Source organism: Coptis chinensis, chromosome 4 (genome assembly GCF_015680905.1).
Source record: "Coptis chinensis isolate HL-2020 chromosome 4, ASM1568090v1, whole genome shotgun sequence".
In the NCBI taxonomy this organism is placed as follows: domain Eukaryota; kingdom Viridiplantae; phylum Streptophyta; class Magnoliopsida; order Ranunculales; family Ranunculaceae; genus Coptis; species Coptis chinensis.
In genome coordinates this window covers 17560028-17576569 of record NC_141459.1, presented here as the reverse complement: position 1 = coordinate 17576569, position 16542 = coordinate 17560028, and the positions used below count along the sequence as shown (strand labels likewise).

Below are 16542 nucleotides of genomic sequence, written 5' to 3'. Positions count from 1 at the left end.
TTCCACCCTTAGTTGATGGTGTAGTGACACCAATTGGTCATGAGCCAGATACTTTCTACGATAATTTGCTTGAAGGTGTTAGTGGCATAAGTGAAATTGAGCGTTTTGATTGTTCCAAGTTTCCCACTGTATATATATTTTTACCCCAGCTCTCTCTTGCGTTACTATTTAGTATTTACTACAAGTTGTTGTTGCCTTCTGATATTTTGTGTTTTTCAATCTCTAGAGGATTGCTGGAGAAATAAAGTCATTTTCAGCCAATGGATGGGTTGCACCAAAGCTCTCTAGAAGAGCAGACAAATTTATGTTGTACTTGCTTACAGCTGGAAACAAAGCATTGGCGAATGGTGGAGTTTCCGAAGACGAGTTTGATAAAAGGAGGTGTGGGGTTTTGATAGGTTCTGGATTGGGTGGAGTGAAGGTAAAATTTCTTACATTCACGAGAGCTAAGCCTAATTAGATTTTAGGCACGTTTTAACAAATGCGCGGCGCCAAACGTAAGACCAGTCCATCACTTCTTCACTTGTGGACCTCAACTATTTTATTTTTATTTTTTTGCTCTGTAAGTTAAAAATTGTATTAAAGAGAATGAAAAAAAAAAAATTAAAAAAAAGGAGAATGCAAGAATGCATCTCCTCATTAAGAAAGCATGTGGTTAAACGTGATATGGAACTTCTCATTTATACGCCCATGGGGGCTTGACCACATGTAGGCATACTTGATGCTTTCTTAGCTAATATGTCTGATACAAGATTAGTCTCTCTCCCGTGACACAAAAATAGATTGAGCTCTCCTCAAACAGCACTCCCATCATCTTTTTAGTTTTTATAGCATGGAGCTATTCCTATACGATGTGACTACTGCTACTAAATTAGACTCAATCCACATGTTAAGCCATCCTCTGTCAATTGCTATTTTTGCACCTTCAATAATTGCGCAACACTCGACCCAATAGTTGTCTGCAATCCTTAGAGCTTTGCCAACTATCGGCATGAAGTTGCCTTCATTATCTCTAAATTAAAAGACAGTCCATAGCCAGAAGGTCTTGGGTTCTCTTTCGATGTGTTGTCAACATTAATCTTGACCTGACCATGAGCTAGGGGAGACCATATACATTGCTATAGACAAGGGGTAGGTCTCGGTCTCATTGATACTCTCCATGTTCGGAGAATCTCCATGTCTGAAGTGTTATTGTACATGTATCCCTTCGATTGATAGGATGCAATGACAACATGTTGCTTGATCAAATGGTTGCAGTACTGGGTTGATGCTTTCATGTCGTCGAAACAAATCGAATTCCTATGAGTCCATAAGGCAATCATGCCTCAACCACTGCTGCATTCCACAACTATTGAATAATAGAACTCTGCCCAGTTATATGCTTCATTACCTCTTTAAAGGACTCAAAGTCATACCTGAATTTGAAGAGACCCGCAAGCTAGTTCCAAGTGTTCTTAGCAAAGTTGCACTCCCACAGTATATGTTTTAAATCTTCGTTCATTTCTTTGCATACATAGCATCTCGATGCCATTTTAATCCCTTTCTTTTGTATCACATCATCTATAGTAGTAGCACCACATACAAGTTTCCAAGCAATACCAGCAGACCTCGGGTGGATAGAAGAGTTCCATATCTATTTATGCCAGCTGATTTTGTTTCTTTTCTTCCTAATCTCCTCAAAGGCGGACCCAACCGAGAAAACCCCCTTTGTATTTGAACACCACATCAACTGATCATTCTGACCCCTTAGAGCCCGGCTGCATTAAGTTTTGAAACACCATATGACAAACTAAAGTATTACCAATAATCATTTGCATCACGTTAGCTTTGCACCCTTTCAGTTGTTGATCAAACAGGTTCAACCATAGTACAAAATATCCCGATATATCGCGATATTTGGGGATATCTATTCATATTTCAGAAAAAGATATTTAAATATCACGATATGTTTAGAGATATATACGACTGCAAATATCAGTTATATTTCGATAATATTTGCAATATTTGTGATATTTATGGATATTTTGTGATATTTGGCGATATTTTGTATATATAACAATTTTATTTAATATTTACTATTATATTTCAAATAAATATAAATAATGTATCATGATATATCAATAAATATTTACGATATTTGTCGATATTTTGGATATATCCACGATATTTGCATGTGAAACAATGTCAAATATCCCCAAAGAGAGGGATATATCCACGATACATATCCAGAAATTGAATATCGATAAATATCCATATCCTGATATTTTATACTATGGGTTCAACGCTTGTTGGATAGACATACTATCTAACCAATTGTCCCTCCACAGATCCACCTTGTCACCCGAACCTATTAGCCAATGATATCGATTATTAATCTCGGAAAGTGTACTATTACTACGGTTCTAAAACTACAAGAGTACAAGTTAAAGTGGGTTATTTCGGGTAGAGACAATCAAAGTGGCCTATTTGATTGCTAGTAAAACTTTGTCAAGAAAAGTATGCTTTTACTGTTTTGCATATACATGGATATAATATACATATATAAAAAAAATTCAAAGGAAAATGCCTACCTCGTATGGATGCGACACTCCTAGTGGCCTGTTACTCTGTTAGATTGCTCAGAAAACTTTCTCAAGAAATTAAAAATATGTCGCATGGAACTACTTTCTATCCATGAACACTTTTTAACAAAAAGGCTCTATTGTTGTAGCAAATTAAAGAGAAAACCTGATTTTCCAAGTTTCTGAATGTATATGTTTCCCGGGAAAATTTCCTGCCTACTTATTATCAATTGAACAAGCGAAAAAATGGAACTCGTCATTATAACCATCTTCTTTTGAGTTATCTCCACGCATTTACAAACACACACGCTAACAATAGTTAGATGTATTTGTAGGGGAGTAATATCCTCATTAAGGAATATTACACACACGTGAAGCATAAAAGCGAACTCAAAACATCGACCTCCAAGACCGATCTGTGAGTAGGTGGTACGCTTAAGCTCGTTCAAGAATATCTCAAGACGAATAGATGACTGGAGACAGAACGCCTCAGATAAAAACACCACCAGATGTAATCATCACCAAAATCTTACCTTTACATCCCATCACCGAGAAATATGGACTACCGCACCTACTCCCAATCAGCACACAACTCCTACTAAAACCAACCTAACACACATTCATAATCTCCACCCTACATATGTACAAGAGAGTACACGTGTCTCAAGGATCAACACTCCTTTAGGCCTATAAATACCACCTACTTGAACTATGTGAGACCTGATTCTTCTCTCCCCTAAAAAAATCAAGAGAGGATACGTAGGCAGCTCGCTCATTAGCGAACTCGGTCTCTCCAAAATCCAAACCCATCTTCCTCTCTTCCATGGTATCTAAAGGAAAACCAAAACCCGCCTTTACATTGGCACCGTCTGTGGTCTCGATTACTTGAGAAACCACTTTCACACAACTTAAAAACTCAAACACTCAAAAACCAACGATTCTCAAGCCCACGAAGCATGGCAAGCCTCGAAGTTTAAGTTCAAAACCTCGCAAACCAACTGGGATTAACAAACGAGGCAAGGAAATGCTGCTTTACGAGCACAAATAGATGCTTACCAACAACAACCAGTCGGTAACGTCGAACGGCATCAACGGTTAATCACGCGGATTAACGAATTATCGCAAAGGATCACCCGAGTCGCGATGCGAAAGGATCGACCAGTTGTTCAAAAATGCTCAAGACATACCGCTGGCGTCTTCGTTCGGTCGGAGGTCCTCAATAAACCCTCTCCTCAAGATTTTGTCCAGCCACGTTTCCCAATGTACGATGGCAGCACGTGCCCCGGTCAGCCCACGTGGCTCGCTACATTCAAAGTCTGGTGCTCTACAGTTCACCTGAGTTTGATCACCTTCACTGTCGATTATTTCCAGCCAGTCTCAAGGATGGCGCACTTGATTGGTTCTTCTCACTTGAGTCTGATTATATCAAAACCTTTGAACAGCTTACTAATCTGTTTGCCAGTCAATATGTGCACAACAGACGAAAGAAAGAGGATCTTGACTCACTGTTCCAGCTATCATTCAGAGAAGATGAAATCATTCGCCAATTCTTAGGACGGTTCAAGGCCGAACTGTTATGTATGGAAAGCGGCTTGAAAGAGTCTTTTGCCACACTAGCATTTTCTAACGCCTGTCGAGTGCGTATTACTGACCTCTCCAGATCATTGATGAAAGAGCTCCCAGAAACGCTGTCCGAACTGTACACTCGGGTAGACAAGTATATTAAATTGCAAGAAAGTTTGAAGCTCCATGGCTTAGCCGAGGACCAGGAGGTGGCAGCGATCTCTGATCACACCCCACGTGCCAAAAAGCGATCCAGGTCGCTTGCACCAAAGGCAGGTAACCGACCGGATAACAGTAGAGAGTTCGCTGTCTTGACACGCTCCCCCAGTTACATACTGGACAAGATCCAGCAAGCCTCATATTTCCGACCAGATGTGAGGCAACTAATAGATCGACCTGACAAGCCCTACTGCGCATTCCACAAAGCAAAATGCCACGAAACCAATGCGTGCTGGGGGCTTAAGCACTATCTCCAGGACCTCGTGGAAGCTGGTCATATAAAACAGTACACCAACATTCCTGACGAAGACTTGCGCCATAAACTTATGGCTCGCCGAGTTCGCAGTCGATCTCCACTTCGCCATAACCACCAAGAGGTTTAAGCTCGCCCTCAAAGGGAGGGCGCCCGGAGACCGTTTCTCGCCGCGGCGAAACAGACTCGTCAGATCGCGACAATGCTAGAACCATTCATATGATTACTTTCCTAGATGATTCTGTAACCTCCTCCAAAGAGAAAAGACATCGTGTCGGCGCTCTTCAGGAAGTGTATCATTTCACTTCACAAAGACACATGCCCTTGGCTTCAGTCGCAACACAGGAGATATCATTTTCACAGAGGCCAACCTCAACAAGGTCTACCTCCCTCACAACGACGCACTTGTCGTCCATGTCAAGATTAGCGACTGGACAGTCAAGCGCGTCCTGATCGACCCTAGGAGTTCGTGCGACATTTTGTTCTACCACACCATTCAAGAGATGAGCTTACCTAAATCAGTCCTCATAGATCCGATTGCCCCCCTTTACAGGTTCAATGACTCCAGGGTCGACCCCGTCGGTGACATCATACTCCTAGTATCGGTAGGATCTAGAGAAGACAAAGTCAGCTTCAATATGCGCTTCAGCGTTCTAGATATCAAGTCGTCCTACAATGCCATACTAGGATGGCATTGGATCCATCAAATGCAAGCTGTACCGTCAACATTGCATCAAGTTCTCCATTTTCCAGGCCCTAGAGGAATGATGGAGCTTCGCAGCAATCTAAGCGTATCATTGTAATCAAATCCTATCAACAAGTAAGACCGCCAGTGTACCAATCCACACAAAGCACGAACCTACCAGTTATACAATGGCGAACGACTTAGTTGCTAGAGTCAAAATCCAAACTGCACCGCAGAACCCGGGGGCTCCAGCAAGAAGACCTTCTCTCCTGTTCAGACGCCAGGAATCGCTCCAGTAGTCATTACTTCATCAGCCAAAACCTCAGACGTCAATCCAGTATCCGTCGTTCCATCGATCAAAGCCCCAGAGGTCGCATCAGATGTTGTCGTGCCACCATTTACGACCCCGGAAGTCGCACCATCAAGTATCATGCAACCAGCCCCGGTTCCAGAGATCATGCCTACCCCTGTTGTTATGACCACAAAGGCCACCCCAGCCTGTTGTTGCATGTCGCCCATAGAGAGGTCGCTCCAACCTCACCGCCAATCAATCACACCGTCTCTCGGGCGATAAAGCATTTCGGAGATCAAATCACCAAAGACACATCACCATCACCATCGACGCAAAGACCCTTTGCAGAAAAAAAGCGTGTGAATTTAGGAACAAAAAGGCGACCCCAAGTCGCGTCTATGTAGGGGCTAATCTTGACCCCACAATCAAGGCCCAGCTTGTAAACTTCTTATCCATGAATAAAGATGTTTTTGCTTGGTCGTATGTAGATGTGCCCGGAATAGATCCTAATGTAGCATGTCATAGATTAAATATAAATCCCAAAGCTAGACCAGTTCGCCAACGGCCTCGCCGACTATCCCTGCGATTTTAGAAAGCCATCAACGACGAGGTCGACAAACTCAAGCAAGTCGGTTTCATCAGAAAGGTAGACTTTCCAGACTGGATCGCCAACATCGTCGCGGTCCCTAAAAAGAATGGAACAGTTCGCCTATGCATCAATTTCACGAATGTAAATCAAGAAACACCGAAATATAGTTTTCCCCTACCTCGCATTGACCGACTTGTCGACCAAACCTGTGGTCATGAACTTCTCTCCTTCATGGACGCGTACAGCGGATACAACTAAATCCCGCTCACTGAGGAGGATCAAGAGAAAACCTTGTTCATTACAAAGCAAGGAGTTTATTACTACAACGTCCTCCCATTCAACCTTAAGAACGTTAGAGCGACGTATCAACATCTGGTAACTGACATGTTCCAAGACATGTTAGGAGATACCATGGAGGTTTACATCGACGATATGGTCGTCAAAAGCAAGAAAGCAGGCGACCACCTCACTCACCTTGAGCAAGTGTTCTCCAGGTTACGCCGAACTCGAATGAAGCTGAACCCAGAGAAATGCCTCTTTGGAGCATCCTCCGAAAAGTTTCTAGGATATCAGGTGTCACAGCGAGGGATCGAAGCAAATCCAGACCAAATCCGAGTGTTCTTAGACATGCCCAATCCACGCGGACAAAGAAACGAATCTGAAGGCATCGGGGCATGGTCGCCGCGACTCAACCGATTCATATCCAGGCGCCGGACAAGTGCCGACCGTTCCTACAACTCTTCAAAAAGGCGGCGGTTCTCATAGAGCGATCAATGTCACCAAGCATTCGCCACTCTCAAAGAGTACCTCACCATACCTCGGTCTTAGCCAAACCAATGACGGGCGAAGAAACGGGGCTCTATCGGCAATATCGGACTTCACCATCATTTCGGTTCAAAGGAGAACAACTCAGAAAAACCGATCTACTTTACAAAGTAAGGCGCTCACGCCCGGTGAAAAGAATTATTCTTTCATTGAAAGAGCCGTACTTGCTTTGTTGTATTCGGAAAGAAAATTCAGGCCGTACTTTCAAGCACATCCGATCAAAGTACTTACCGACCTCCCCTTGAAGAAAATCTTCCACAAAGAAAACAAGACAACTTCGTATGGCGGATGGGCGAAGAGCTCGGCGAACACCACATGGAGTGGAGTTACCTCGAACTTCTCGGAAAGGTCAAGTCGTAGCAGATTTCCTAGCAGATTTCTCGTCGATGACCCAAATTGGGAACCGAAATGGAGATCGCGGAACACAAAGGGCGTATCAAATCAATCGGTCTCTCTTTGTAGATGGCTCTAGCAACCGGCGGGGGAGTGGCATCGGGGGTCGTCTTAGTGTCACCCGATAGAACTATGGTAGAGAAGTCGGTTGAATCGACTTCGCGAACTTCCAACAACGAGGCGGTCTGAAGCATTGATCATGGGACTTCATATATGGCGCCATTTCGGTGTAAAGGAACTCCAAGTCTTTAGTGACTCGCAACTGGTCATTCGCCAGGTTGCAAAAGAGTACACTACCTATGAAGGTAACCTTTCGAAATATCTTCAAGTCGTTCATCATTTACTGCCTTCTTTTAAGAAAGCTACCATATATCATTTTTTGCGTGACGAGAACCGTCACGCGGATAGTTTAGCTTACTTAGCCACTCAAACACCGAACTGTGTCCCAAGACAACTACTCATTGAAGTAGTCGACTGACCTGCATACCAAGTCGAGCACGCCCTAGCAATAAGCGATCTATTCCCTATCTCTGGCAATCAGTTGAGTCAAACATGGATGCTTCCCATCATAGACTACATCCAGCATGGCGCTCCCTGTAGAGCATACCAAGGCCAGGCAAATCCCATATCAGGCACATCGTTATTGCTTACTTCATAACAAGTTATTCAGGAAATCTGCTGGTGGACCACACTTGCGTTGCATTACTCCAGAACAAGGTCAGTTGATTTTTGCGGAAATCCACGAAGAAGAATGTGGAAATCATGCCGGAGGTCGCTCTTTAGCCCACAAAGCAATTTCCCAAGGACACTTTTGGCCCCGTATGCAGATCGACGCCAAAGCATACGTCCTCAAGTGTATAAAATACCAAACATTTGGCCACAACATCATCCAACCCGCTCGCGAGCTGATCAGTATAGCGAGCCCATGGCCATTTCACATGTGAGGCATGGACATCATGGGACCATTCATCCCACGAGAAAAAGCGTTTTTCAGCCGTCTTAGCTGCAACCGACTATTTCACTAAATGGGTCGAAGCCATTCCTTTAGCGCATGTCAAAGAATCACATGTCAGAAACTTCATCTGGACTCACATCATCACCAGATTTGGTTTGCCACATACACTAGTGATGGACAATGGCTCCCAATTCAAAGGCAGAACAGTTAAAGAATTTCTAGCCAAGTGGAAGATCGTTCATGCATTTTCTACTCCACAATACGCCCAAAGTAATGGTCAAGCAGAAGCCAGCAACAAGACAATCTTAGAAAATTTGAAGAAAAAGATTGAAAAGAACAAGAGCCAATGGCCAAATCAGTTGGAGAACATTTTGTGGGCTCATCGCACCACAATTTCGATCCGATCTGGTGAATCTCCATTCTCCTTGTGTTATGGCACGGAAGCCGTCATTCCCACCGAACTAACAGTCACTACGACTCGGTCAGAGCTCGTAGAGACGGGACACAATGACTCCGTTCTAGCACGAGAGATCGACTTGTTAGAAGAACGGCGTGACTTAGCCGCCATCAGAGTCGCATCTTATCAACAAACTCTAAAGAACTCCTACAATAAACGAGTGCATCCTAGATCTTTTCAACATGACGATCTAGTGCTAAAAAAGACGAAAGACGACTCCAAATTAGCACCTACGTGGGAAGGCCCATACATCGTGGAACGCGTTGTAGGCAATGGAGCATATTGGATAAAAACCCAAGAGGGAAAATTGTTGCCTCACCTTTGGAATACTTATCTGCTGAAAAAATTTTATTAGTAAAACCACTGATGTTGTATATTCCGTTTTTCATTTATTATAAACTCAAGATTAAATTTCTTATGTTGCCTATTACAATCTACTCCATTTACTTGCATCCAAAAGTCATACAATTCGCACCGGAAGAACGACCAATACACTTACATGGTCCAACGCTCTCTCGGCGAAAGCAATCTGTTGTCATAAGCTAACGCTCTCTCGTGGAGTAGGCGACTTTCACGGAGCTTTACTGAGGCTCCATGCCTCTCCAAGTCTTGTTAAGTCGAGGTCCTATATTTCTAGGATCGACCAAACGAGAAGGCTATCCGTGAGAAGACAGCTCTCTGGAGCTTATAGGCTCCACAGCCTCTCCAAGTCTTGTTAAGTCAAGGTCCTATATTTCTAGGCTCGACCAAACGAGAATGCTCTCCAGGTGGTGGGGCGGCTCTCGGAGCTACAGGCTCCACAGCCTCTCCAAGTCTTGTTAAGTTGAGGTCCTATATTTCTAGGCTCGAGCAAACGAGAACGCTCTCCATGAGCAGACATCTCTCTGGAGCTTACAGGCTCCACAGCCTCTCCAAGTCTTGTTAAGTCGAGGTTCTATATTTCTAGGATCGACCATTAAACGAGCGCTCCGTGAGCAAACAAACAACGGAGTTTACGGGGCTCCACAGCCTCTCCAAGTCTTGTTAAATCGAGGTCATATATTTCTAGGCTCGACCAAACGAGAACGCTCTCCGTGAGAGAGACGACTCTGCGGAGCTTACGGGCTCCTGGCCTCTCCAAGTCTTGTTAAGTCGAGGTCCTATATTTCTAGGATCGACCAAACGAGAATGCTCTGTGAGCAGACAGCTCTCTGGAGCTTACATGCTCCACAGCCTCTCTGAACCTCGCTCGTCGAGAACTTATATTTCTAAGGTTGACCATATGAGAACACTCTCCATGAGCATTACGCTTCTATAAGCCAACACGCTCTGCCTGAGCAAAACACTCTCTCGAGTATTAATTCTAGATTTAGATCATCTAGAATGCTCCCAACGTTTCTTCTCTTATAACATAATGACCACGAAAGAAAGCGATTATCATAGGCAAACCGTTTCTTTAATCTAAGTCTTAAGCTCCTCAGTTATTTCAAGCCACATGCATAATAAGCAGGATGCTAACTACAAGCAATTAAGCAGAAACATGCATTCCAAACCCAATTAGTAGTAATACTCGGCAAATGCCAGAACAACTAGATCCACCGATCTGCTGGGTCTACCTAGGAAATCTAGGTCGGTGTTTATTACAAATTTAACAAGACATCGAACTGCCACTTCCGTGGAAACTAGTTCTCTGTACCAAAGTGACGAACTGCTTTGTCACACCCCGAATTTCGACAGAATTCGGAAAAAACATTATTTGTTCTCGACTCTTCGATCTCCGAGGTGTGATGCACTCTCCACTCCAAAAAAACCCATAAACAGTTTAAACATGCGGATAATAAAAAAATCAATAAAAATTTTAACTTAAACAAAAGTCCTCTTCATTACAAAAATTAACAAATGAAAATGCAAATAACTTTATCTCAACTGAAAATCTATATCACCTCAAAGGAAAACAAAGCCTATCTTGAAATGTGACGCTAACGCAAACCACGAGCAGCAACCAATCTTCTTTAACACTAAACCTGTCAAGACTTATCAACTATGTTCATTTAATAAACACACCCGATAAGCAAACATGCAAATCGAGATTGACATTATAAAAATGCTGGTGTGAGTAGCCCTAAAATAAAACATATACTTATACCTATATATACACAATCCATAAGGCAGTTAGTTCCTCCACCGAGGCGCCTTAACTTTCAACAACTAATACAACATCCTTAAGTACAATAATTAAGGCAGGTAGTTCCTCCACTGAGGCGCTTTAACTTCCCACTAACCACACAACAAACCATACGCATAATAAAAAGACATTTAGTTCCTCCACGAGGCGCCTTAGGTTCTAACGAACTAAACTATAACCAGCCAAGCATATACAATCATCTATCTAACGATATATCATTAACCAACATATTACCATAATTATATTAATTAAGACTTTCTTTGTGTGTCCCTAAAATTCACGTCGTATCTATGTCTTACCTAGTTTTTCTGGCTACCACAATCGCTTTCCAACGCCGAACATGTACATCCACATGCACTACAACAAACTGGTTTTTTAGCGACAAAAGTTTTAGCGACGCTGAAAAAATGTAGGTAATGATTCTCTTTGGCGACGTTTACAAGCGTCATAAGTAAACTTTTGTCACGGTGTTTAAAACCAATATTTGGCAACGTTTTTAATGTCACCAAAAGTCATAATCCAAATTATGTAAAATAATAAAATTGGGAGTTAGTTTTCGGCGACGTAATGAGCGTTGGCAAAATCTTTTGATATAAAGCGACATTTAAAAACGTTGCCATTGGTGTGGTTTTTACACAACATCGTGAATCTTATGGCTTTTGGGACTAAAATTTCTTCGTTAAAACTTTCCCACCCACATTGCAAAAAAAAAAAAAATTAGATCTTGCCGGCTTGGGTTTTTTATGTTGCGCCATCCTTCTGTTTTGGCAGTAAAACGAAATAATTTGAAAGAAAGGGAAAAATAGTATACCTGGCCGCATAAAAACAAAACAGGAAAAATAAAATAAAATAAAAAACCTAAAAGCTAAGGAAACAAACCACCGTCTCTCCTCTATCACCGTCATCGTCTCTCCAAGGAAGGAAGCAACACTGTGACTCTAACGAAGTTTCTCAAAGCAACAGGAAAGCACGTCTCTTTCTCTCCTCTCTCACCTCGTGATTCTCTCCTTCTAGCTAGTCTCGCTCACTTGTGAGTTTCCCCCACCCTTAAATCTAGAATATTTTAGATTTAGAATTTCTAATAGTTTTGGTTTTAATTAATAGTTTTGTTTTTTATTAATTGGCTAGGGTTATATTTAATTGAATTCGGTTTCAACTGTTTGTTGAGATTTCGCTCTAGTGTTGAGATTTCTCTATGGATTTTGAAAGCTAGGGTTTTTAAAATGTCATTGCTGCCATTGGTTTCAGGTTCTCTTACACTCATTGAATCTCATTTAAGTTGGTAGACTTACATGTTTTTCGACAAACCAGTTTCTTGTGAACTTTAAGTACACATTATGCGACAGTGCGAGATGAAATGCTTTGGTGGAGACTGCAAAAGGCTTGCATGATTGGAATAGCTTTGAGAGGATTCAACGGAAATGCAGGTATGAATTTTGGTACTTTTTCTTGCTTCGTAAGTGATTTCTTAGTTATTGATTTAATTTAACAGATGTGCTATGCTTTAATAACTGATTATCTTCCTATGTACGTTTTCTTGTCTTCTGGAGTTTGTAATGAGGTATACTTAGTTACTTACTAGCTTAAATAAGCAAAACTCCCATTAATGCGACAATGATACTTACTTTTTGTACTTCTTCAAAATGTTTCAACTCAAATAAGAACAAATTTAACAGTTGAGACTTTTTCAAGATTTTGAAGAAACTGGTATGTAACTGAAATCAGATGGAGAATAATAGGTCTTTAATATGGTTGCAAATAGAGTAAAATGTGCTGAGCAAAGCGTGAATAGGAGTTCAGACCAGAGATAGAGGAAAGCAGGGCGTGAGGTCTTTTCTCATTTAATGCCTGCTGATATAGTGGTCTATCCTTTCTTTTCATGCATTATATATTTTACCCTAATCCTTAAAAGTTTAATCAAATTGGTTAGCATGTGTTATTATTAACTAGATGGTACAGTACCCTTTTTGTTTTGGTAAAGACATGGTACAGTACCTAACGACTGATGTCGACAGACAGAGAGCAAAATCTATTCAATCAATTTGAAGTACTAATGCTTGCAGTTCAAAGCTAATTTATCTGAACAGTCTAGATCTTGTTATGTTTGTTGGGGAATGATGCTAGCTGTTGATCAGCTCTCAAAGTTTAATCAGGTTGTTTGTCCAGATGCAGGCTTCTCATATGAAAATCGAAACACCCATTTCCCCTCCTATTCTTTCTAGTGCTGTGAGGATTAGAGTATATAGAGATTCCTAGATTTGGCCATACATTCTGGTTGATGGAATTTTAATTTAGCCTGTTTGCTTTGCCAATACCTCGTGACTTCACCTAATGCAAGGTTAATTGATGGTATTCCGCTGACAAAGTTTGACACTATTGATGACAAGGTAGGATCTAGATGCAATCACTGACGTTTAATGATTAATGCTAATATGGATGTTCAATTTAATTTGACCTGGTAATATATGCAGGTTGGAGCCGCTCGTTCCATGGTTTACGTACCTGGGGCACCTGTGACGTTTGTTGGCTGTGGGCAGTCCCACATTCACCTGAAGAAGCTCAATGTCAAGACTCTCATAAGATAAATGGTTAGTCTATTTTTTTGTGGAGGGGATTTTTAATTGAAGATGAGATTATGTAGTCTAATTCCAAAGGCAGTTAGTGGTGCATCAAGAGATGTAGTTTTGCTTAGGGTTGGAGCAAGGTCAGGTGATATTTCTATAGAACATATATGAGAATGGGAGGTGTGCTAAAACTGATTGTAAGTTTAATCATCCACCGTAGAATTATTTAATTCTTTGTGGATTGTTAGTCTGTAGATTTCTATATAATGTTCTAGAGGTAACATGCTTTATTACGTGTAGAAAAATGGAATTAGTATACACTAACATGCTTTATTACGTGTAGAGGTTAAATGCTCACCTTTGATTTACATTTCGGTTCTTTTGTTCTAGATTAACCTTGATTTAGCAAAAGGATACAAGTCTCGTGGCATAGCTCGATCGATACTTGGCCAGTGGAAAGAGGCTGCCAAGGATCTTCACTTAGCATCCAGAATAGATTATGATGAGGAGATTGCTGTCGTTCTTAAAAAGGTATCACTAGACATGTACATATGTTGAAACCTTAAAAAAGTATACATATGTTGTGATCCATCATGCATTCTTTTGTGAAGTTATGAGGCGTCTTATCTTTATCGAAGAGATCACTTTGATTTTTGAACTAGGTATGTTGCTCACACTCTATTCTTAAATGATGCTTGATGGGGTTACTCAAATTGGGAATAGAAAAAGAAGCTTTATTGTTGTTTACAGAATTTGGGGAGTAATATTAGAAATAATTTCCTTACTTTTGAATATTGTTGTTTATTGAATAAAAACTTTTTGAATAAAGTTCAATGTCATTCTCATTATCTAACTGCACTTAGTTTTGCCTTAGCAATAAGAGTTAAATACTTGATTAAATAAGACTTAAATACTTGATTAAATGTCAATTAAATTATTCATTTTAGATATTAGAAATAGTTTTTTTGTCTTCTTCTAGTACTAACTTTGGGAGTTTGTTTGTCTTTCAAAATGAAATAGCCAGTTGATCCTGAGACTCAACAAGAGGCTGGGATGATTGCATTGTATCGTAAGACTCATTTCAGTGACAAAAAAGGTTGGGTTTCTCTTGAAGCAGAAAATAATTATGTAACGCTTTGACTAAAGAAGAGATTTTTGATAAAGTCTTGGGCGTAAGACCTAGTTATAAACGGGGTCTTGGACATGGCAAGGCACCCCCATCCCGTAAACGTGTGGCTGGATATGAACACCCTGATATGGATCAGTTGAGAGCAAGGGCAGAGGAGGCAGAGTCTCAGCTAGAAGAGTTGCGAGGATGGAAGGAAGCGGCTCAAGAGACACAAGCAACACACCAGGTTTAAATTCAACAACAACAACGCCAATTGGACTATCTCATGGAGAAGCTTGGTGGTCCTCCTTCAATGTGGTATGATTTATGAATTTAACTATTTTCTGATATGTGTTGGTGTTCTTTGATTGGGATATAGTTGTTTGATCGGAATGAATAAGCCTCCATATTATGTTTTAAGTTGTATATAGTCCCTTGTCTGTAGACATAAACTTTGAGTAGACGACCTATTAGTTCATAGCTCCTCACTGAATTCTTCCACCCCTACTGTTTGTGGCTTTATTTATTTATGTTTAAATTAATTTCTTTAGATTTACTTTCTCTAGTATTGATTTGATTAGTTCTATTTAACTCTATTCTATAAGTATGTATCTTGCAGTATATATAGGTCTATCTTACTTTACTTTGTTATGTAATTTTGAGGTGATTTATTTCGCGTTGGCTGTGTTGGGGTGGGGTTTCCTATTGGTGATTGATTAGCATGATAGGTGGGTAATCCTTTTTGTTATGAGGGAGGGCAGAGCTTTTCATTTTTTTCATATTGTTTGAGTCAGAACCTTTAGTTAGACTGATCTTGGGTAGGTTCCAAACCCGCGAATTCATCTCAATGCTACTTGGGGAGATAACTTGTCATCTTCAATAGAACTTGTCACCTTATTCATGTGTTTATGTGGAGTACACATAAACAGAGTCTTCTGGTGAATCTATTGATCGAAAGGGGTTTTTTTATCGAAAAAGCTCAGCCATATTCAAAGTCTTATTATGGTGAATCTATTACTTTGGAAGGGTCAACTGATTCCTTTAGTAATATGCCTACTGAGGTCAAATCCCTATCTGTTGAGTCTAGCTCGAATGAAGATGAGCTAGTGTATATGAACCTTGATGATCCCATTGAAGCTAGCTCTAGATCTGCTGCTGCTAGTATTCAAGCTAAAGGCCAATGACGGATCGAGGTTTTGGTATATGGATGCTTATTCATTCCAACCATTTTGCTTCAGTCCATTGAAGAAACAGAGTCTTTGGACTTCAGCTTGAAGTTGCCAGCTTTTTGTAAAGAAAAAAAGTGTTTTCTTTTTTGCTTGCTTTTGCTCGGGGTGATTTAGAGAACAAGAAGTTGAAGTGGAGAACTCACAAAAGCAGCCCATAAAAAATGACAGCCATCAAAAGTCCAGGGCTCTTTCAGGAGCGGATTGTCTCTTCACTCGTTGTGGAGCGAGTTGCAGTCTACCTCCTACTAGGTTTCTAGTAGTGACTCAGGGTGCTGGATGCCTCCCACTTCTAGCGAATACAGTTGATTAGATCTGATTTCGAAGAGAGTGCAATCCTTATTTTATAGGCAAGCGCGGAAGATGATGGCTAATGTGATGGAGATGGTGCTGAAGTTGAGTGAGACGACCTTGACAGTCCAATAGCCCACAAACCCAGAAAAGATAAGGATTTCCCGGGTCTTTGCTAAACAATGCCATTTGATCTAACAAATCCTAGGCTCCGAAGCCGATCAAAATCAGGCTTGAGGCTAAAGCCAGCCTGAAAAGCTTGAACCCCCGAGTCACCATTTTTAGCTGGGTCAGTGGCTTCTGGCTTATGTAGTGGTCGGCATTCCTACGTGCTCCTCCTTGCCGGCTAGTCGACTACAATTTTTGGGGTATCTCTTGTATTCCAAGACTGCCAAGC

At 41.1% G+C, this 16542-nt stretch overlaps 1 protein-coding gene and 1 long non-coding RNA gene across 2 annotated transcripts in view; both read left to right on the top strand.

The window, feature by feature from the left end:
* The window catches only part of LOC147502268 (3-oxoacyl-[acyl-carrier-protein] synthase II, chloroplastic-like), a 59444-nt gene that overhangs the window by 522 nt on the left and 42380 nt on the right, over positions 1–16542 (top strand). The window contains exons 3-4 of the mRNA XM_086604494.1: positions 13–128; positions 227–421. Of these exons, the coding sequence (XP_086460620.1) occupies positions 13–128; positions 227–421 (311 nt within the window). The remainder of the gene's footprint in view (positions 1–12; positions 129–226; positions 422–16542) is intronic.
* LOC147502270 (uncharacterized) lies at positions 12827–14864 on the top strand. The gene is made up of 4 exons (XR_015221646.1): positions 12827–13343; positions 13428–13544; positions 13911–14051; positions 14541–14864. It is a non-coding gene; the product is annotated as an uncharacterized LOC147502270 (long non-coding RNA).